The sequence below is a fragment of the Mustela lutreola genome, chromosome 14 (assembly GCF_030435805.1).
Source record: "Mustela lutreola isolate mMusLut2 chromosome 14, mMusLut2.pri, whole genome shotgun sequence".
Classification (NCBI taxonomy): domain Eukaryota; kingdom Metazoa; phylum Chordata; class Mammalia; order Carnivora; family Mustelidae; genus Mustela; species Mustela lutreola.
Window position 1 is genome coordinate 17,820,837 of NC_081303.1, and position 22,677 is coordinate 17,843,513.

A 22,677-nucleotide genomic window follows, 5' to 3' on the forward strand; every position below is an offset into this window, starting at 1 on the left:
GAAGGGGAGGGATGGGGCGTGAAATGTCCAGTGGGAAGTGACTCCGTGGGGGGTGTTTGCATCCGGACTCAGGTGCTGCTGCACCCTCTCGGTGGTGGGAGAAAGGGCCGCTGGCCATCCAGTCTGGGGGCTTGGAACAGCCACAATGTGTGCCGAGTCTTGGGTATCAGCCCCGGGCCCCTGGCAAAGCCAGATGCTGCCTGTGGGGCTTGTTTGTGTGGGGAGACTCGCAGTGTTGGTTAAATATGCTCAGGGAGCTGAGACGTAATAAAACACTTTGCCTTCAGGACTGACAGGCTTAGCCTTCTTGCGGGGGGTGGGGGGTGGGGTGCAGGTTTGGTGTTTTACTGGGAGCTCTCTGGCCTCACTCTTCCCACCTGCTCCTCCACACTTCTTTCTGTCCTGGGGGGTGGGGGTGGGAAGACAACTCTTACCTTCTGGCTGCCAGGTTCCAGTGCTGGCTTTGTTCTCCCCCAGAATGTGGTAATGGTATGGACAGGATTGTTTTTAAAAGATCTGGAAGTAAAGGAGATATGGAGAGTCAAACATCCTAAAGCACGTGACCATTTATTGTTTTACGCTGTGACTCCGGGTCACTTTGCTGATTTGGGCCTCAGCCTCCTTTTCCACCAAAAGATGGGTTGGATCGAACCTTCTCAAATTCTTCCAAGTCCAGGGATGGAATTCCTGGTATGCAGGAAACCAGGCTGGGTAATCCGTATACACTTTTACTTGTCCACAACGCTGTACCTTATGTCCTTTTCCTAAAATGTGAGCATGGTCAGAAGGGTATACATGGCTCTGCCCCTAGAAACCGCCAACTCTGTGACTCAGGGGTGCCCCTAGAAACTGCCAACTCTGTGACTCTGACTTTGTAAGGCTGGTGAAAACCCTGATGAGAAAGGGATATAATGCCTTAAGTCAGATTCCCTGTGAACAGACATTGTGACAGATTCCTGTGGCCATGATTTATTGAGGGACTGCTTTCCAGGGAAAACTGTAAGGATATGAGGGAAGCTGGATAGGCTAGGGGGAAAAATATTAGAGATGTGGTTCTAAAAGTTTTAACCTCAGTCTGATCCCACAGGCAGCTCCAGAATGGGATTTGCAACTCAGAGGTGGTCCCCCGCCACCGCCCCTCCCTGCCCGCCTGGGGAAAATGGGCTGGATCACAGATCCCTTCCATCAGATAATTATTGCCTCTTGGACACCCGCCCTCCAAGGGCAGACGTAAACTTTTGGGTGAGGCAGGTCTCTCTGCCAGGGCCAGGCTTCTGAGAAGGGCCCACATGTGGGCCTGTAGCAGCCAGCACACATGATTAATGGGGCATGGGTGCACAGGCAGGTAGAGGCCGCCTGATGGAGGAAGGCGAAGTGAGGGGAACAATACAGGATTTTCCCCATCAGGGCTGGTGAGAGCCAGATAGGGAGCAGGGGAAGCGGCCCGGTGGGAGAGGGTTATTCTGAATGTAAATCTAGAGCACTTCTCGGTCCTGGGCAAAGAGGGACTGTGGATGGCTTGGCATCTGCAGGGAGAAGCTCAGATATGACTTTCCAACTAGGCTGACGTAACTGATGATTGCGGAAGAAGTCAGGGTAATGGTACATTTGAAGAGAGGGAGCTGGTGCCTTGGACAGAGCTGGAGGGAAGCACCGGGCTTACCTGGGGGCTGCTGGCACAGTTACGTACACTGGGAAGAAAAGCCATCGAGAGGTCCCCTCACAATTCATAGATGTTTCAGTGGGACGCCTACACAGGGTGGTGGGAGTTCGTTCTGACAGGGCATCCCAAGTCTCCTTTCTCTTCCCCTGTGTCCCCCGCTGTATGGCATTCCTTCATCTTCACTTTCTTCTCCCTTTTGTTTCCCCTTCATAATGAACCTGTTCTCTGCTTTTCTGGCCTCTGCTGTCTCAGCCAAGGTTGTGTCATAGATGGTCATGTGACTCTTTTCTCCGAAGGATTCAGTGCATCCTTTCCTGACCCCCTGGACCAGATCAGATGCCCCTGTGCATCCCTGCCCGGTGTGGCGCCTTCATGCCCACAGCTCAAGGGCACGTGTGTGTACTGATCTATTTAATGCAGGTCCCTGTTATCCCGGGCTTCACCAGGGCCAGGACCTGTGGCTGTTTTGCTCATTGTTTATTCCTAGCACTTAGGAGACTGTCACAAAGTACGTGATCCACAAATTTGTGGAACACAATGTGGCCCTTTGGCTCTGTGGTGTGAACTCCAAGTCCCTTGGGGTGGTAGAGGAGCCTTGGGGCTGGGATGAAGCAGAGGCAAAGGGAGGCTGTCCGCCGGGGGGAGCTGTCTGGTGCGCTGCCCTAGGGAGGGCGGTACTTGGTAGAGTCGGCTTTTGCTTCTGTCCCTTTTCCTTCACCATGCTTGCCCTCCCTGAGCTTCCTCTTACTGGGGTGGTCACCGGAGGGCTTGGGGGGATGCTTTTGCTGAGATGCATAGTCCAGTCCTTTGTGCAGCCTCAGGAGCTGGTTCCACCCATGTCTTGACTTGAGATCAGTTGGTGATTTCAAAGAACTCTCCTTGGGACAGAGCCTCTCAGCCTGTGGTTTTCAACTAGAAGCTTGTTTTTACTCCTCAGGACACTTGGCAATTCCAGAAACACCTTTCCTTGTTACCGCTGGTGGGGTGCTTCTGGCATTTAGTGGGTAGAAGCTAGGGATCCTGCAAATGAACCCTGCGGGACAGAACTATCCGGAGTTACCCCATGACCAAGAATCATCCAGCCCAAGATTCTGGCAGTGTCCAGGCAGAGAAACCCAACCGTAGGCAGCCCAGGCTTGCCAGCGGATGCTGTCTCCAGACTGGGAAGCAGCCGTGTCCCACAGATCTTCTTTTTTCCTGAAAGGGCCCGAGAATCCACATCCCCCTTATCCCCAGTTCCGGCTCATTTAGACTCCTTCGTCCAATTTGCTCTGTGAAAGGCGGGTACATAGAAGAGGCCTTTCAGCATTTCTTCCAGAGCCCCGTGGAACCTTGATAGAGACCTGCTTCCAAGAGGGAGGGCCTAGCTCTGCATCTCCAGCTTCAGTCCAGGAGAACCACGGGAACCCCCACTTCATCTCGCTGCCTCCATGCTCCTGTTTCTTTTCAATCCTGTTCCTCCCACCACACCTTCTACCATTTCCCCCAGTCCTCCAGAGATTAATGCGATAATTGCCATGTGTGCCTGTTTACGCAGCGAGTGGGTGTGCTCCCCAGCCCCAATCCGGCAGGTTCCCAAAGGAACACATCTCACCGTGTCAGGACTGGAACCCGCTGAGCACTCCTTGTGCAGGTGGGCGGCCACCCCCGACTGCTTTCTCTGTCTGTCATTACCCCACCGTGCGCACGTGTGCGCGTGTGTGTGTCACTCAGGGAGTCAGCAGGTGAGAAAGACAGACGTCAGCCAGCCTGCCGGTGGGTCGAGGGGCTGGGCTGGGCTGGGCTGGGCTGGGTGGAGAATCCGCGCCCTCACTGAGAGGACATTGCCCTGAAGAAAAACACTCTTCTGTAATGGCTGCCAAAGAGTAGGTGTTGCATGAATGGTGGGGAATGAAGATCCTTCCCTGAAGGGAGGAGACTCGTTTAGCCTCAGCTGCTTCGCGGCAGCCGGCGAGGCAGGGGAGCTTCCACTGTGAGACTCTTGGGCCGGAAGCCATGGAACATGTTCAGAAATCTGTAGGTCTCTTTCCCCAGTGTCTTGCTCAGAGTACTCAGCATGGCTGCCTCCAGAAGAAGGCATAGCAGCCTTCTCTCCTGAGGGAAGAGTCGCTAGGGAAAGTAGAGTGTGAGGATGCCATGGGTGGGGAGCTTGTCAGAGTCCCAGAAGCAGATGGGTGTGGAGAATGGAGCAGAGCACAAGGCCTTCTCACCTCAGCGGCCTTCCTCCATTCCCCCTCCCGCTATGACAGGGACACATGGCCTCTTGAGAGAAAACAGTCCCAACTCGGAGGTCGCACTGGCCACTTTCTCCTTGGCCTTCCTGACTCCCACCTCACGGGACTTCAGGACACTTGTTCACTCCAGAGTCTTTGGTTACTTTCTTCCTTTTGAATCTCAAAAGACACTTGAGTCTTTTGTCTCTCCTACACCGGACAGTTTTAAGGTTTTCATAATGATGAATCAGAAAGGAGATTGAAGTTCTAATTAGCATCAGAAAGAATCTTGCCATTTTGGAGGAGGGAAACCTGAAGCCCTTAGCCCCCTTCCTGCTGAGTTATGTCCCCGTGTCCAGCTGGATTTGTCCTTGATCCACTGACAGGCTGTGAGCTGAGGGGGAGTCCTCCTGGTGGGAAAGGTGGGGGGGAGTAACCAGGAGGAAGCCTGAGGGTGGGGAGAAAGGTGTAGAGAGGGTGCGGCAAGTCTATTAAAAGGTTTGTGAATAATCTTGGGGAGCTGTCAAGCTGGCTTCTCCAGAAGAATCTTTACACCATAAGTCATCTGTAATAACTCTCCAGGGTACCACACCGCTGGCCCTAATGTCCTCCTAGCTTTTCTTTTTCTTTTTCTCTTCCCCTTTCTCTCCTTTTCCTCATCAAACAGAGCCTGGTGCCATTGTGGGGGACAGTTTTTCTTAAAAAAAAATTCAGACAAAGCTTGAGGGGAATATCAGAATGAACAATTCTGGGGGGTACATTTTAAGCAGGAGAATGTTCTTATTCAAATTGTGGTCGTGTATTGGTTAGTTGACAAATATTTCATGTGCTGAACCCTTTACTAGGAACCATGTATAGAAATGGACAGTTCAGGCTTTTACCTTAAGGTGGGTTAAACCTAAAACCAGAGCGTTCTCAACACATGGATAAAGAGACACTGTCTGTCATTGTTTTTTTCTGTCAGAATTGAGAAGTGTTTTCCAGACGTTAGGCCCATGAGGAGAGTCCTTTTATCCCTGCATTTCACAGGCTGTATTTCCTCATATTTTAAAAGATTTCCTTCACAAAAGGGGGTTTCATAATCCAGGAAGTAAATGAAATGATATTAAAGTTAATAATGGAACTAGGAGGAGTCAAGATGGCGGAGAAGTAAAGTTAATAATGTTTCAAGCTAAGGGGAAAATAGAATCTGTTGTGTTTCCCAAGTTTCTTTGGTTACAGAAGCTCATTTCTCACAGAACACATTCACACGGATGACTAGCAATGAGGAGAATGTGACTTGGGAAACGCTCTTCACTCCATAACATCTTGGGCAAATCATCCCCCTACTGAAATTGCTTCTCGCCATCTTCAGACTGTAGCTCAGTCACTCCTGGGACCAAAGGTGCCTTAACAGCATGTTTCATGATTGCCATGGCCGGTATCAGACATACTGGCAGCTCAGCTCTGATCCGGGTACAGGGAGTGGACGTGGTCCTTGCTGCCAAAGCATGCTGGGGGACAGGGGACACTGGCTAAGCCATCTAGTGGATGAAACTTGTTGGTCTGGTGCACTGCTGGTGAGCCATCCAAGCTAACCAGTCTTTACAAAATGTTGCATTTGTAATCATGAATGAAGACAGAGCTATTTATACAAAGGTCATGTAATCCATCCTTCAGCTTATAAGAAGGACCGTGACTAAACTGTCTCAGAAAAAACAGCTTCCTCTGTTCATTAAAATCTCTTGTGGCTGGCCCTCAGCATCTAGCTCTTCTACATCTTTCTGATCATCAGGAGCAGTTTTCTCTGAGGTCGGGTCCACATCTTCCCTGCTTGCATTTAACTGACCAGACCCGGTTGAACTGAAGAGTTAGATCTTAAACACACAGAAATCGGCAGACCCCGCCTTTGCCCCACCGTTCAGCAGGTGTTTGTTTTTAAGTTATATTCTGCTTCATTTGCAGTCATCTGTCTCTGAACAGTGTGGGGGCAAGACGAAAGACACAAGTTTGGTGAAAGAGGTTGCTTTAAAAGTCATTTTTTTTAAAACATCTGTTTTTACTTATCTGACAATGTATTTTGCCATTTTTGAGGGATTGTTTTGCTGGAATAGAATCTTGATAGACAAATATTTTCTTTCAACACTTTGAACATATCATCCTATTGCCTTTTTTTTTTTTCTTAAGATTTTTATTTGTTTATTTGACAGACAGAGATCACAAGTAGGCAGAGAGGCAGGCAGAGAGAGAGGAGAAAGCAGGCTCCCCGCTGAGCAGAGAGCCCGATGCAGGGCTCGAGCCCAGGACCTTGAGATCATGGCTTGAACCGAAGGCAGAGACTTTAACCCAATGAGCCACCGAGGTGCCCCTTAAAAGTCATTTTTAATGGAAAAATCTACTATGTGGTGACAGCTTCCAGGATCAGTGGGAAGCTATAATCTGCGGATATTTGAATGGGAGGCAGAAAGAAAATTAGATAATTTTTAAAAAAAGATTTCATTTATTTTTTTGAGAGAGAGAGCATGAGAGGGGAAAAGGTCAGAGGGAGAAGTAGACTGCCTGTGGAGCCAGGAGCCTGATGCGGGACTCGATTCTGGGACTCCAGGATCATGACCTGAGCCAAAGGCAGTTGCTCAACCAACTGAGCCACAGAGGTGCCCCGAAAACTAGATAATTTTGATAGAAAAGATAGAATGCCCTAGAAGTCCACAGAAAGTATGAGAACAATGAGTCAATATATGTTTGCAAAGTTGAGTAGCGAGAGGAAGAAAAAGGTAAATCGCAGGGACAAAGAAACACTTTGCCTTAGAAATTCTGAGTTCAGATCTTAATTTTACTAATTTAGCCTGTGAATCTTAGGCATGGCATTTGACTTCGATGGCTTTGTTTCTCCAGTGAACTGAGAATAAAAAGCTTTTAACTGTTTCAAATGGGTATTAAGGTTTGCATGTGAGGGGCCTGTGGGGGTGGGGGGAGATTTCAAAGCCCTGTGTATGTAAAATGCAATTCAAGGAGACTATTAAGAAAGACTTGGAGTTGATATTGTGGGGAAAGAGAGTCAAGGTGAGGTTTAGTTGAGAGGCTCAAATGTTAGAGAAGAGTTTTCAAAATGTTCCCAAATTGTTTCTAGTTCCTAATAAGACATTGTTCCAAGAGTTGCTGCCTCGGCTAAGCCATGTAGTATAGTCCTCGCTCAACCCCCCACCATCCAAGGGTCTTGTATCTCACTTATAGTATGAAAGTCCAGAATATGAATTTCCAAGCACTTTGACTTTACTGAGGGATTGCTCTTTAGAATTAATTATTCCTTGTTCTGTCCAGAGCCTTGCTGGGGCCAAGCCTGAGCCAGCTCTGTACTATTGGACTCTGATAGAAGAAAGCAAGCCAGAGCTGAGGGTAAAGGGCTGAGCGGGAAATGGCTGACACTAATGTCCCCCCAAGCAGCCCCGTCAGGGCTTTCGCCAGTCTCCAGGGACTAGACTGATGGCCATAGCTTGCCTCTGACTTTTTGACAGTTTGTCTAACGTAGACTGCAAAAGCTTGGAACCGACATCACTATACACTATAAAACCTGTAATTTGTTTCCATGACCTTGGAAAGTACTGGACCTCACTGGATTTAGCTATCTCAGCTATTAAGTGAGGGATGATTGGATGATTCCTACTCAGGATATCGCACAAGGCTCATGCAGGGTTATTGACTCTGTACATGATGGAATAGGAGTTAACCCACAGTAACACCAAGCTGGGAATGAAGCAGGCCGTGTTCATTGTATTGACCTGTGCTTGTTATATCGCCATATATGCGAGGCTTCAGGAAGGGAGGCCTTCTCCTGGCAGATGGTTTTGGTAAAATATTAAGGAACGATTTTTCTTTCTTTCAGACCAATGATGCCTTAGGAGCCACCTGGAACTGGCTGTACTTCATCCCCCTCATCATCATTGGATCCTTCTTTGTTCTCAACCTAGTTCTGGGAGTGCTCTCCGGGTAAGCCAGACTCTCTCCTCTTCACTTCTTTCCAACTGTAAACTAATGCTCCTGACCGCCGACCGAGTCATTCATTGAACATTCATTTGGAAGACATTTACTGAGCAGCCCGTGTACCAGCCCGTGTACCGGACACGGTAGATGTGGTAGTGAACATTGCTCTCATTGTGTTTATTTTTCTTAGGCGTTAAAAAAATATTTAAACCACATACAATATTGAACATGATATCTAGTGAGGGTTCACGTGTCCATCCGTCCTTTCACTCAGCTGTCATAGACCTTCTTTGTCAGTCACTGTGCTGGTTGTGAGGGTTATAAAGTGGAGTAAGATGCAATCTTTACCCTCAAAGAGTATTGTTCTGCCATTTATTGAATGTCGAATCCCATATTTGTAGCTCGGGTTAGCATACCTCAGTCAGCGAGTATGCAATGTACAGTGCATGGTGAGCATTGCCAAGAGCACACAAAGTCTTGGGCATGATTCCTTCCTTAAAAAAACTGTACGTTGTGGGACACCAGAGTGGCTTAGTCAGTTAAGTGTCTGACTCTTGATTTCAGCTGGGGTCATGATCTTAGGGTCACAGGATTTAGCTTTCCATCAGGCTCTGTGGCTCAGCATGGAGTTGCTTGGGATTCTCTCTCTCTCTCCCCCCTCTGCCGCCTCCCCCACCTCTCTCTCAAATAAATAAATAAAATCTTTAAAAAAAAAGAAATTTGTATTTTGTAGACAGGACAACACACTTGAAAGAGTGAGGGAATACAAAATCTTTTACTTACTAATGTAAGCTGTAAATCATTTGGAAGGAACAAATCTATTTATTCTGAAGTTATCAGGAATGGCTTCATAAAGGACTGGCCTTTTGCTTGGATGTACAAGATGTAATAGGATAAAACAAAATATATCTGAGTGAACATTCCAGGAAGGAGAGCACCAAACCACAAGCAAAAACGAAGAAATGGGACTTATCTTACAGTGGGAAAAGATTGTAATGCAACCTAACTTACCTAGGCTGAAACTTTACTTTGGGAAATGAAAACTATAAAATAGGCTATATCAGGGGTTGATTTTAGAGGGTTTACATTTCTCTAAGCAAAACTGGACTTAATTTCTTCTCTGAGTGGCATAAGTTCTTCGAGCGGAAGTTAGATGGTGGTACTTCTGTTTCAACATAGTGGACTGAACCAAGTTTGTCATGCATTGTAACTCTACAAACACAGGAAAAAATTTTTAAGAAGGGCATAGTGGTAAGACAGGAGAGGAAATGACAAAAATGAGAGATGTCAACAAAAGTTTTGAAGGTGGAGAGTAAATGGTAACTGATCTAGTGATGGGAAAACTGAGGTTTAGTGCCCTTTAGTGAGGAACGCCAATAAAAAGCCAAAATGATTGTCCTCTAGAACCTTCCACAGTCCTGGAGAGGCTCCAGGTATGTCTGAGAGATGAATGGGTGGCACTAAAAATAAGAGGATTGGTCAAAAGCCCTCGTAAGGAATACTTTGATGCCTTCTGACCAACACCCTAAATCTCTACCCCCAAACACTTCTAACCAGTATCTGCCCCGCCCAACCACCCACCCCAGCCAGAGTCAGAAGACTTCCTGTCTCTTTGGAGGCTGAATCAGAAATTTGCAATGGCAACATCAGGTGTTTCTGAGGGTAGGGGTGATATGTTTGTAGTGAATTCCGCAAACTGAACATCATGCTTCCAGCCCACATTTACCATTGACTCATGGAGGTATATCGAACTGGTAAGGGTTAGTAGGATTCCCCTGTGGGGAAACTGTACATCTTAAGAGAAGAATCTAAGTACACTGATATCTGAGGATGGCCAAAGAAATGGCTCCCACCCATCACCCTCAGTGAGGCTCCTATTTGTTTACAATGGCTGCTGCAAGAAATTAACACAACTAGGTGGCTTCAGACTGTGAATAATATTAGCTCTTTCACAGTTCTGGAGCCTAGAGGTCCAAAATCTGGCAGGGCATTACTCCCTGAGAGGGCTCAAGGGGAGAATTTATTTCCTTCCTCTTCCAGTCACTGATGATTCCAAGTATTCCTTGGCTTGTGGCTGCATTACCCTGGTCTCTTACTCTGTGGTCACATTGCCTCCTTCGTTGGATTTAGGGTTACTTGTATATTCCAGGATGACCTCTTCATCTCCAGACCCTTAATTTAATTGCATCCAGCAAGGACTCTTTTTCCCCAAATAAGGTAACATTCATAGGATCCAGGAATGAGGATGTTGATAAATGTATACATATATATATATTTATGTATTTTTTGGTAAGCGCATTCAACCCACCACACTCATCATTTTAGAAGCTTTAGCCATACACACAAATTTCCAATAAGCCTTTGAGACTTGCTCTTAAATATTAATGCACAGCTAGAGATTACCAGCATTTGAAGAAAATGTTCAAAACAAAAGACAAAAAATAATACATTAATAAAGGAATTAGATGGAATATGAATGATGCAAAAGACTTAAAAAGCATAACTGATGTCAGCAGAGATAGAAGAGAAATAATTTTATCCACAAACTAACATTGCTATTTAAAAAAGAATATTTAACCATTAGGAAGAGCCCTTGGGAATTAATGTAAAATAAATAATGTAAAATTTACATTAATGTAACATGAATTAATATAAAAATGTAAACATGCGATGAAAATAATGAGGTAGTGAATGGTTGGAATATGAAATTAATGAAATCACCTAGAAAGTAGAACAAAAAGAAGAAAATCAAAGAGTTCGTCCAACATTCAACTATTAAGAGTTCCATAAAGAGAACAGGGAAGTTGGGAGGAAGAAATTTACAAAGAAAAATATTGAAAATGTTTCCAGAATCAGTAAGCACACGTTGCCAGAGAAAAAGGTCTGTTGAAACGTGTGCAAGGATAGTCTTTGAGGGAGAGTTGGAGAACCCGGGCATCCATAATTGAGATGGTAGATAAGTAAGCTGTTGTATGCATATCATGACATACTAGGCAGCAGTTAGGAGCAACAAATACCGTATACACATGCAACATAGAATATTTTAAAAGGACAGAGTTTAGTGAAAACAAGAAGAAATAGCATGGTATAATACCTTCCACATAAATAAAAAATACATGCATATGCAATATGTAGTTTGTGAGAATGCTTTCAAATAAAAAGTATACATTGAATACAAGTTTCTCTTGCTACCTGAAGATAAAACATTTTTTGTCTTTTATTGAAATATAATTAACATACAATGTTAAATTAGTTTCAGAGTTTCAGCCTGTTGATTTGACAATTCTATACATTATCTGGTGCTTATCATGGTAAGTGTAGTCACCATCTGTCACCATATAACATTATTACAATATTATTGGTTATATTCCCTAAACTGTACTATTTGGCTTTATGGATTATTTTATAATTAGAAGTTTGTGACTCAATCCTTTTATTTATTTTGCCCATCTCCCCACTCCCCTCCCCTCTGAGGCAACCACCAGTTCTCTGTATTTAAGCATCAGGTTTTTGTTAGTTTGTTCCTTTGTACATCATATGGTATTTGTCTATCTTTGTCTGACTTATTTCCCTTTACATAATACCCTCTACGTCCATCTGTGTTGTCACAAATGACAAGACCTCATTCTTTTTTTATGACCTAGTAATATTCCATTGCTTATGTATCCTACATCTTCTTTATCTTCTATGGATGCACACTTGAATGGCTTCCATATCTTGGCTATTGTGGAGTGTGCTGCAGTAAGCTTAGGGGTGCTTTAATCTTTTCAAAGTAGTGTTTTTGCTTTCTTTGGATAAATACCTAGTAGTGCAGTTAATGGAGGACATGGTATTTCTATTTTTAAATTTTTGAGGACTCTCCATACTGTTTTCCACAGTAGTTGCACCAACTTACATTCCTACAGACAGTGTTTGAGGGTTCCCTTTTCTGCATGTCCTTGCTAACACATTTCTTATCCTTTTGCTATCATATCTATTCTGATATGATATGTATGATATGATATCTCATTGTGTTTTGATTTTCATTTCTTTGATTAGTGATGTTGAGCATCTTTTCATGGGTCTGTTGGCCATCTGTGCATCTGTTTTTGGACAAATGTCTATTCAGGTCCCCTGTCCATTTTTTAGTATGACTTAGTGGGGTATTTTTTAATTTATTTTTTATTTTTGGTGTTGAATTGAAAGTAGAGCATTGTTTTGAAATCTTTCATAAACCAATATGACAGAAAGTAAAGAAGCGGTTACCATTTCATAAAGGCAAAAATGCTCTTTGGATTTTTTTCGGTTTTCGAAAATAGGTACTAATGTGGGTTTTTCATGAAAGCAAAGTGGTATAAAGTGAAATTTCAGATACTGGATGAAACCTGCATATTGTAATGGTAATTTGTATAGCAGAGACATGGGAGGCAGGTATAGAGATAGAAGGGAACAAGTGAATTTAATTAATAATGAAAATGCCCACTGAGCACTTGACACAAATGATGAAAAGAGACCACACCAAGATAAAGACATCACAAAATTTCAGAGCATCTGAATAAAGATAATATTCCAAAAGCTTTTGGTTATTGGGAAGACAATATATTTTGCCAATGAAGAATCAGAAATTAGGGCAGCTTTGGGCTTCTCATGGATAACTGAAAGTTAGGAATGAACAGAGAAGTTCCTAAAAGTTTTTGAAGGGAAAAAATTTCCAAGGTGGAATTCTATACCCAGCCCAAATAGCAATAATTTATGAGCTTGGAATAGCTGTATTTTAGGACACTTTCTGAAGAAGTTACTGGAAAATGTGAGTCACTAATTAATTCCTAAGAATAAGTAATTAATTGAAGAATGAAAAGGACATGATATTCATGCAAACAAGGGATTCAGTAGAGGAGAGAGACAAAGGGAATTCTAGGATGATGATGAGAGGAAGTCTACCATGACAGCTGTCAGAATGCCTAGAGAACAGCAAGTTCCGATTTGAATAGGGTGACAATTCTAAGAATGAAACAAGTATATTCCGTGATATATATTATATTCAGAAAAGTCTAATGGTTTTGTGAAGATTGTATATATATTTATATTTACAAAATATATACAAATATATGTTTGCATTGTGTGTGTGTATATATATATATATATATATATTCATGTTTGTATTTGTATGTACATACCTCCATCTAAGCAATTCCACAAAATACAAAAGTGTTACCATTAAAGGAATATAAGCATAGGGAGTTTTCTCTGCAGCTGTCAACTGGATTTTCATTGTTAACACTGGACTGTGAAATGACCCCTTATGGTGTTATAATTGTCTTGAGAGAAAGGAGGGAGGTAAATATGGGGAGGGAAGGGACTATCAAAGACTGAAATCTTAGGTTCCACAGTAAGAGTCTTTAAGCAGTATCTAAAATTGAAAGATTAAAAAATAGCCATTGTGTAAGTATGATAGTCAGAAAATTGGAAGCGACTACCAGAAAAAAATACAGGTAGAAGTTAAAAGTGATGGTTTCTGGGGAACGAGATTTAGGAGTGGGGAGGGGTGAGGCAGTGGACGGACTATCTCTTCATATAAGTCTCTTTAAAATATTTGACTTTAAAACTCAGTGTGCATCACTTTAAGAAAAATAGAAATACAATTTTAAAGTAAAAATGCTGCATTTACATTAAAGTGTAGGATGAAAGGGATGTATAAGCCCATTCATCCAGCATCAGTGGGGGAAGGATTGGCACAGAGAGAGACCAGATCCATAGGATTAAGGAGGAAACAACTATACTAATCCAAGTATGTAGTACTGAGAGCCTGTGGTGACTTTTGAAATGGTTATGAAATAAGAGCAGGCGACATTGTTAAGGCATTCTTAATACTGTGTATCATGAGTGGAAAGTTCTAAGACATAATGGGACTTCATAAACATGTACTCATTCAGTGAGCATTTATTGGCATCCTTGACGTGCAGGCACTGCTGTGGGTAATTTGCTCTCTGTACCCTGCACCTGCAACTCAGATGCTCTCTCTCAACGATGACTTACCCAAGGGGCCTGACCACCGACTTCATTCTTATGTATTTCTACAGAAGGGATACCTCTTATTTATGTAATCTGACTTGATCTTCTTTATCCTTACTTGTTTCCAAAGTGTGTCTCTGTGTTAATTTAGAAAATTCAAGTCCTCTTCTTACTATTGGAAGAGGGAGAAAAGCAGATGCTGTGCTAACCATCATTAGTGTTCCAGATAAGGCTTTGATATAGGCTCAAGATGTATTTTAACAGAGCTGGACATAGGATAGAGCACTCCCCTCTGGGACAATTCTTACATCTAACCATATCCACTCTAATGGACCAGGTCTGGTTTGGGGTTATCTCTTTTAGTTCTCCTGCATCCTTCTTCTCATGAGAAAGAGTGGCACAATGGGGAAAGCAGGGTCTTTGGCACGTGATGGTCATGAGTGAGACCCTTATCTTGCCACTTTCCAGCATTGTACATCTGGACCAGTTACTCTGAGCCCACTTCCTCCTGTGTGAATTGGGATAGCATTTTCTCTCCTAGGCAGAAGCCTAGCCTGGAGTCTAGCACAGAGCAGCCACCAGCTCTTATACCTTTGATAGTATTGACGTTCATTTTCTCTACCCGTTACATCTAGGTGGCCGTCATCTGAGTAGCAGCCTGTGATGTTTGGCTTGAATTGGCTGTGAGGCCGTCAGCTCCTCTCTGACGGGGAGACAGCCTCCTCAGGCTGGGAGATGAAACAGGCCTGGAATGGCGTATGTCTCCTTAACACTTCAGGAGAAGCCTAGGAAGTGACAAAAGCAGCTGGGAACAGCTGGTGTGAATAAATTCTGACATTTCAAGGAGTGTTAACAATAGGGGCCTTACAGGCTAGGACTGAAATATTTCTGTCCTGGTTTCTTTTTCACATTCTGATGCCCAACACATCAACACATTTACTGGTGTCTGTGGAGGGTTCAGCAGCGGCTAGTTCTATGTATAAAGAGGCCAAGGATGCTCCCTTCTGCTTGGTCTGGTTCTCACATCCCTCTGGAGGGGATGTTGGCTTTCTCTTTGGAGTAAGTGTTTGGTTGGGATTTGTGCTTGAGAGCCAGAGAAAAGCTTGGGAGGTTTTATTTCTAGGGGACGTGTTCCCTGTGCCCTGTGGGCAGTTCAAATATTATGCACCCAAGGCTTTCCTAAAGCAGAGAAAGAAGGCAGTGGAAGGAGGAGCCACTGTGTCGGCAAGTGACAAGAGGGTTCTGGGCGAGAGGGGGCAGATAACCTATGCCAGCCCTCCTGGCCCACTGGATGCTCAGTGTGGAAATGGCTGAGGCTCCCATCTCCGGGGCAGGGGATTTGGGGAAAGGAGGGCAGTCAGCTTCGGTGTATTTAAAAAGGAAGTATGGATAGAAGCATTGCAGCATTTTTACTAGTCTCAGAGGAAATGGGATTTGATAAAAACCATTAGCTTAAGCTTGAAGAGAAGCAGAGCTTCCCGTCTCCATGGAAACAAACCAGGGCTGCATAAGCACAGGGCTGCAGGGCAGAAGGCTCACACAAACAGACAATGACCCTGAGCTAGCCTGTTGCCTCTGTCTATTGCTCCCAGGGCTTCTGGAGAGAGGAGCAGGTGAGCTTGGGGGAGTAGTTGTATTGTCTCCAAACTAGGACGGGGACAGCCGGGCCAGAGACTGCTTACAGATGCACACGGGGAGCAATTGGAAACCTCAGGTATACAAAGCAAGCCATCATTTTCAAAGCTCCTTTTCTTCCATTTTCAATAGCACTCAATGTAGCACAACTAGAAAAAGGCTGGCCAAGGGTTAGCCTAGAATATCACCCTGGTTTTAATCTGTACATGCATGGACACACACACTCACACACACCGGTCTTCATGAAAACAACATGACCTGGTACATACAAGGTAGAAAATGCCAGGACACGCTCTCCCAGTCCTCTTGCCCTAAGGACTAACGGGAGGGGGTGAGCTTTCTGTATTAGAGGAGGAATTCTTCTGGTTGCATCTTTTATGTGAATGGAATGGTTCTCATAACAAGCAAAGTGACAGTTGACTGTCTGTCTTGACACCAGACTCATTTGACGATTTAGTGCAATTTCATAAATGTTTATTGAATATTTGCAATGCAGTAGACACTTTGCCAGACTGAGATTACAAAGATAAATAAAATGAGATTATAGATATATTAAGGAAATAATTCAAAATACATGTCATGGAATCTCAGTTCAAGGAGATCCAGAATTTTAGCACTTTCAAAAGCTATTTATATAATATTAATATATATCATATATTTTTGAAGATTATATATATATATATATATATATATATATATATATATATATATATAATCTTGCATATTTGAGTGCCTACTATCTTACAGGGCATTGTTAAAAACATAAAACTGAATAGGACCTAGGTCCTGTCCACAAGGAAGACACCAACAAATGTACCTTCAGTATTAAACTTTTCATCTCCTGAATCACATGCCCTCACTTCTCTTTGGATTTAGAAGCTGGCACCTGAGTATTTCCCAGACCTTACTTGTGTGTAGGTGAACTGCACAGTAATTTTCCTGCCAGATTCTGACCCTGGAATCAACTGTAGAAATTCCTTTATTCATGCATCCAGTGTTAACTGAGTTCTTGGTGTAGGTCATCTGCTACTAGGAACAAGGATATCAGACAAAGGCAGAGAGCTATTACCCTCAAGGAACGTGTCATCTAGGTGAAGAGACAGCAAAAGTTGAGCATTTAAATTAGAAGGAAAAGGATCAGTCAAGGCCAAATGAAGAAGTTGCCACTGATATATATTTTGAAAGAATAAGTAATGGTTGGCTAGAGGAAAAAGGGAGGACATCCCAGCAGGTGGGTAGTTCAGAAGATACAGAAGGACATTCTGAGTGACTTGAGTGATGGTAGAGGAGAAGAAACTAGAGGCAAAGGCAGAGGCTTGTCACGAAGGGCTGATCAGATGAGTGAAGCCGATGAGTTTAAACCTGGTTCCAGAAGCTTGTGAGAGGTTCTCAAGATGACCATTTTCTGCTTGAAGATGATCATCCGGCAGGAAATACATAGAGAAACAATCCTGGAGGCAAGGAGAGACTTCAGGAGTAAAGCAGAGAAGCAACGAGGCCCAAAGGGGTACAGTGGCGTGGCAGTGGACAGGATGGGCCGAAAGGTGTCGGTGATGCAGGATGTGCAGACTTGGTGACTGTGTGGGTGTGTCTGAGTGTGGGCTAGGGGCAAAAATATGAGGGAAGTCTCTTAGACTGCTTCTGGATTTCTGAATTGAGCTGCCACGTGGCTAGTAGAGAACATAGGACAAAGCTTTTGAGGGAAAGGTTGTATGTTCTGGATCTGTTGAATTTGAGAAAACATAACAAGCCTTACACCTGTTGGCTAGTTTGTAGCAGTAGCATAGTGTTCGTTTCAGGTGGATTTTTTTTTTCTTTTTGCCTGGGAGGGTCTATAATTTATTGAGACTGTGCTGTGCATTGAAGATTGTGCCAATGTCATGAGACAGGTTGTTTCATTTAATCCTCACAATGACCCCATGAGGTATTACTGTCTTCTTTTATGGACAGGGCAACTGAGAGGGAGGTTTGGTAATTTGCCTATGCTCACAAAGCTTTTAAGCAGCAGGTTCAGAATTTGGGATGAGGTCTGCCAGGCCCTAGCACCAATTCTGTTAAACACATCCTCCATATAGTAAATGTCCTTTTTGGAAGGAAATTATCCAGCATTCAGCATGACAAATCTTGATGGAAATGGAGGGACGCTTGGTGGCTGGCAATACACGTAGAACTTTCCAGTCCTTCAGACAGAGGTTTCATGTTCAACACGGGTAATAACCAGAGTAGTATTTGTAGTCCCTCCGTGACTAGGATAACACTCTCTTCTGGATGAGTTGTGTAACCATGAAAGTCACATACAAAGCCATGAGAGCTTCTTGGAAGCATCTGCATTTCCCCAAGACACTGTTCGGTATCAGTCGCCAGAGCTGTATCTTAGAGTGTGATACAAATTATTTGAGGTAGAAGGGGCTGTAAGTGAAACTTATATCTGGCCCCTGTGTTACAGATGAAGAAATGAGAACAGAAAGTGAAGCAACTTGCTCAAGTTATAGATAGCTAGTTAGTGGCAGATCTTGACTGGAACCTAGGTTCTCTGGCTCCCTGTCCAGAGTGCATTTTTCCCTCTGCACAATAGGTGTAGCTTGGTAGTAAAATATGTAGACTCCTACACAGGATATATGGGTTTGAATCCCATCTCTATCACTTGTTATCTTTATGACCTTAGGCAAATCACTTCACATTTTCATACCCTTAATTACCCAATGCTAAAAAAGTCTCCGCCATGTAGGATTGTTGGGAAAACCAAATCAGGTCTTGCATGTTAAGTGTGTAGTACCTGGAGAGAGTTAATACTTAATTGGTGTTGGGGCTCCTGGGTGGCTCAGTCATTAAGCTTCTGCCTTTGGCTCAGGTCATGATCCCAGAGTCCAGGGATCAAGCCCTGCATCAGGCTCCCTGCTCAGCGGGAAGCCTGCTTCTCCCTCTCCCACTCCCCCTGCTTGTGTTCCCCCTCTCTCTGTCTCTCTCTGTCAAATAAACACATAAAGTCTTTAAAAAAAAAAAAAAACTTAATCTATGTTAGCTATTAATGGCAGATTCTTCTTTCCAGAACCTGGTCTACACCTCAGTAGGTGGGACTAGGAAAGAGTCATTCTTCTTACCTACCTAGTAACCCCACTGGGTCAATTAGCATCAACTAAGATGGTGTCGGATACCACTGGTAGGGCTGAGGGACTATGGCACGCTGCTGGGAGTCATCAGACCAGTGGACCATATTCTTGTGCCCCATGTGTGGCCATTTCCTTAGACTCCTCTTCTTACAGTTTCTTCAAAACAACCTGGACTTTCTACCCTCTGCTCCTGTGGTCTAGAGTAGGCTCCTGTCCCCTTCGTTTTCCTTGTTGAATTCTTGCCCTCACAACCTTTTTCTACTTTGACCTGTTTCATGAGATCTTTCCAGGTCCATACCCCTCCTCCCTTTCTTCAGTTAGGATCAAAATCTTTCTCTCATATATTCTCATAACACTATGTACCTATCCATTATAGAACCTATTACTCATAATAACATGCAATTTTGTTATAGAACTTAATAATACTGAAGACAAGAGCTAACATTTATTGAAAGCTCATCATCTGCCTGGTACTATGCCAAGTACTTTATATACATTATTTCAATTACTTTTTATAAAAGCCTTGTGAGTAAGGTACTGTTGTTAACCCCAGTTTATAAATGAGGAAATGGAGGCTGAGAGACCTAGAGTCTTGCCTAAGGCTTCATGGTTAGTGAGGGGAGTGTATTGGAGCTATGAATGTCCCTGTCCCCTGTTAGGTTTTGTTTTCTATGCTAGAGATGGGTTTCCACATAATTATATCTTTCCTAATATCTCAGTGCCTTGTTCTTGGGTTCAGTAAGTAATTGCTGAGTTGAAGGGAAATCCAGTTAACACTAGGCTCTTCTTAGAGGATGCCATACTCCCTGTGACCTCTTGGAGAAAAGTATTGCAGAGACTAAGGAAGACTCTGTTATCTTAAAAGTAAGGAGCATAATCACTGGGACTGGAGATCCAGGTAGAGGCCTGGAGAGGCTGTTTTCTCTGGAAAGCGATGGCCCTTGCCAGCGTCTTCTACACAAAGTCATCAACTCACACTGACCGTTTTTTTTTTTTTTTCACATGGTTATTGCTACTCACATTTTTTAAAGTTACTGATTATGGCCTTTTCCCACATTTCTATTGGTATGTTTATCTTTTTTCATGTGAACATAAAAGGTCTATTTATATAGCAAATATATTAACCATATTAACCTTTTAAAAAATCATATGTAGCATTATTTGCAGAATAATTGCTTTTAAAGCATAAAGTTGTCATCATATTGGGAATTGTGGGCAACTCAGTCTGTTGGAAGCAGAAAAAGACTAAAATGGTTATTCTTTTTAAATGTAGGGCACTTCACTTAGAAAGCATTCCATATGTTTTCATTTGTTTGATTCTCACAATGGTGCTAGGAAGTGTATTATCATTATTTTACAGATAAGGAGAGTAAAACTCAAAGCGAGTAAGTATTATGCCCTAAGTCGTAAATCTGAAAGTGTGGGGTTCTGCTGTGATAAAAGCTAGCAATCACATCCAGAAAGAACAACGTTGGGGGTGGGGGGCAGTGTCGAAGTGTTAACGAAAACAAAATAGAGAAATCGGTAAGTAGGACTATCAAGATACATAATCAGAAAAAGGTACTGTTCTACATGGACTCACCATTTGTATAGAGATATTCGGACAAATATATTGGGATTTCATTACGTGCCTTTTTGATGATGTTGAGGCAAAGGCCAAATATAAAAATGCCCCTATTATCTCTTGAATTTTTTGTATGTGGAATTTTTTAAATTTAAAATTTTACCTAGTTGGGCGCCTGGGTGGCTCAGTGGGTTGAGCCGCTGCCTTCGGCTCAGGTCATGATCTCAGAGTCCTGGGATCGAGTCCCGCATCGGGCTCTCTGCTCGGCAGAGAGCCTGCTTCCCTCTCTCTCTCTCTGGCTGCCTCTCTGTCTACTTGTGATTTCTCTCTGTCAAATTAATAAATAAAATCTTTAAAAAAAAATAAATAAAAAATAAATGTAGGGCACTTCACTTAGAAAGCATTCCATATGTTTTCATTTGTTTGATTCTCACAATGGTGCTAGGAAGTGTATTATCATTATTTTACAGATAAGGAGAGTAAAACTCAAAGCGAGTAAGTATTATGCCCTAAGTCGTAAATCTGAAAGTGTGGGGTTCTGCTGTAATAAAAGCTAGCAATCACATCCAGAAAGAACAACGTTGGGGGTGGGGGGCAGTGTCGAAGTGTTAACGAAAACAAAATAGAGAAATCGGTAAGTAGGACTATCAAGATACATAATCAGAAAAAGGTACTGTTCTACATGGACTCACCATTTGTATAGAGATATTCGGACAAATATATTGGGATTTCATTACGTGCCTTTTTGATGATGTTGAGGCAAAGGCCAAATATAAAAATGCCCCTATTATCTCTTGAATTTTTTGTATGTGGAATTTTTTAAATTTAAAATTTTACCTAGTTGGGCGCCTGGGTGGCTCAGTGGGTTAGGCCGCTGCCTTCGGCTCAGGTCATGATCTCAGAGTCCTGGGATCGAGTCCCGCATCTGGCTCTCTGCTCAGCAGGGAGCCTGCTTCCCTCTCTCTCTCTCTGCCTGCCTCTCTATCTACTTGTGATTTCTCTCTGTCAAATAAATAAATAAAATCTTTTTAAAAAAATAAATAAATAAATAAATAAAATTTTACCTAGTTAACATACAGTGCAATATTGGTTTCTGGAGTGGAATTCAGTGATTTATCACTTAATGTACAACATCCATTGCTCATCAAAAGAAGTACCCTCTAGTGCACCCATCTAACCCATTCCTCACCCACCTCCCTCCATCAACTCTCAGTTTGTTTGCTTTTGTTAAGAGTCTTTTTTTCCCCAAATATTTTATTTATTTATTTGTCAGAGAAAGAGGGAAAGAGAGAGCATAAGCAGGAGGAATGTCAGGCAGAAGGAGAAGCAGGGTCCCTGCTGAGTAGGGAGCCTGATACGGGACTCAATCCCAGGACCCTGGGATCCTGACCTGAGCTGAAGGCAGATGCTTAGCTGACAGAGCCACCCAGGTGTCCCAAGTTCAGAATCTCTTATGACTTGTTCCCCTCTCTTATTTTTTTCTTTTCCCCCTTCCCTTACGTTCATTTGTTTTCTGTCTTAAATTCCACATATGCTAAGATAAAATCAGAGAGACAAATCGTAAGAGACTCTTAACTATAGGAAACAAACTAAGGGTTGTTGGAGGGAAGGTGGGTAGGGAGATGGGGTAGCTGCTGGGGGATGGGCATGAGGGAGGGCATGTGATGTTATGAGCCCTGAGTGTTGTACACAGCCAAGGAATCACTAAACTCTACCTCTGAAACTAATAATACACTATATTAGTTAATTAATTAAAATAAAAATTTTTTAAATTCCACATTTGAGGGAGATCATTTGGTATTTGTCTTTGACTGACTTATTTCACTTAGCATAATACGTTCTAATCAGTCAGTGGACACTTGGGCTCTCTCTGTAGTTTGACTATCACTGATAATGCATATGTAACCATTGGGGTGCAGGTACCCCTTCAAATCTGTATTTTTGTATCCTTCAGGTAAATACCTAGTAGTGGAATTTCTGGGTCTAGGGTAGTTCTACTTTTAACTTTTTTTATTTTTTTAAAGATTTTGTTTATTCATTTTTTTTTTTAAGATTTTATTTATTTACTTGACAGAGAGAGAGAGAGACCACAAGTAGGCAGAGATGCAGGCAGAGAGAGAGGAGGAAGCAGGCTCCCCGCTGAGTAGAGAGCCCGGGACCCTGAGACCACGACCCGGGCCAAAGGCAGAGGCCCAACCCACTGAGCCACCCAGACGCCCCTATTTTTAACTTCTTGAGGAAATTTCAAACTGTCTTCCAGAGTGGCTGTACCAGTTTGCATTCCTACCAACAGTACAAGAAGGTTCCCCTTTCTCTGAGTTTTCCCCCAACACCTGTTGTTGATTTTAGCCATTCTGACCATGTGAGGTGATATCTCATCATGGTTTTGATTTGCATTTCCCTGATGCTGAGTGATGTCGAGCATCTTTTCATGTGTCTTTAAGCCATTAGGAGGTCTTCGGAAAAGTGTTCATGTCTTCTATCCATTTTTTGTTAAAAATATTTATTTATTTATTTATTTATTTGATGGGGTGGGGAGAG

At 43.1% G+C, this 22,677-nt stretch overlaps 1 protein-coding gene across 5 annotated transcripts in view; it reads left to right on the plus strand.

Moving 5' to 3' along the window:
- CACNA1E (calcium voltage-gated channel subunit alpha1 E) overlaps positions 1-22,677 on the plus strand; it is a 505,625-nt gene that overhangs the window by 345,492 nt on the left and 137,456 nt on the right. For all 5 annotated transcript variants that reach the window (XM_059145253.1, XM_059145252.1, XM_059145248.1 and 2 more), the window contains one exon: positions 7,739-7,842. In XM_059145253.1, the coding sequence (XP_059001236.1) occupies positions 7,739-7,842 (104 nt within the window). The remainder of the gene's footprint in view (positions 1-7,738; positions 7,843-22,677) is intronic.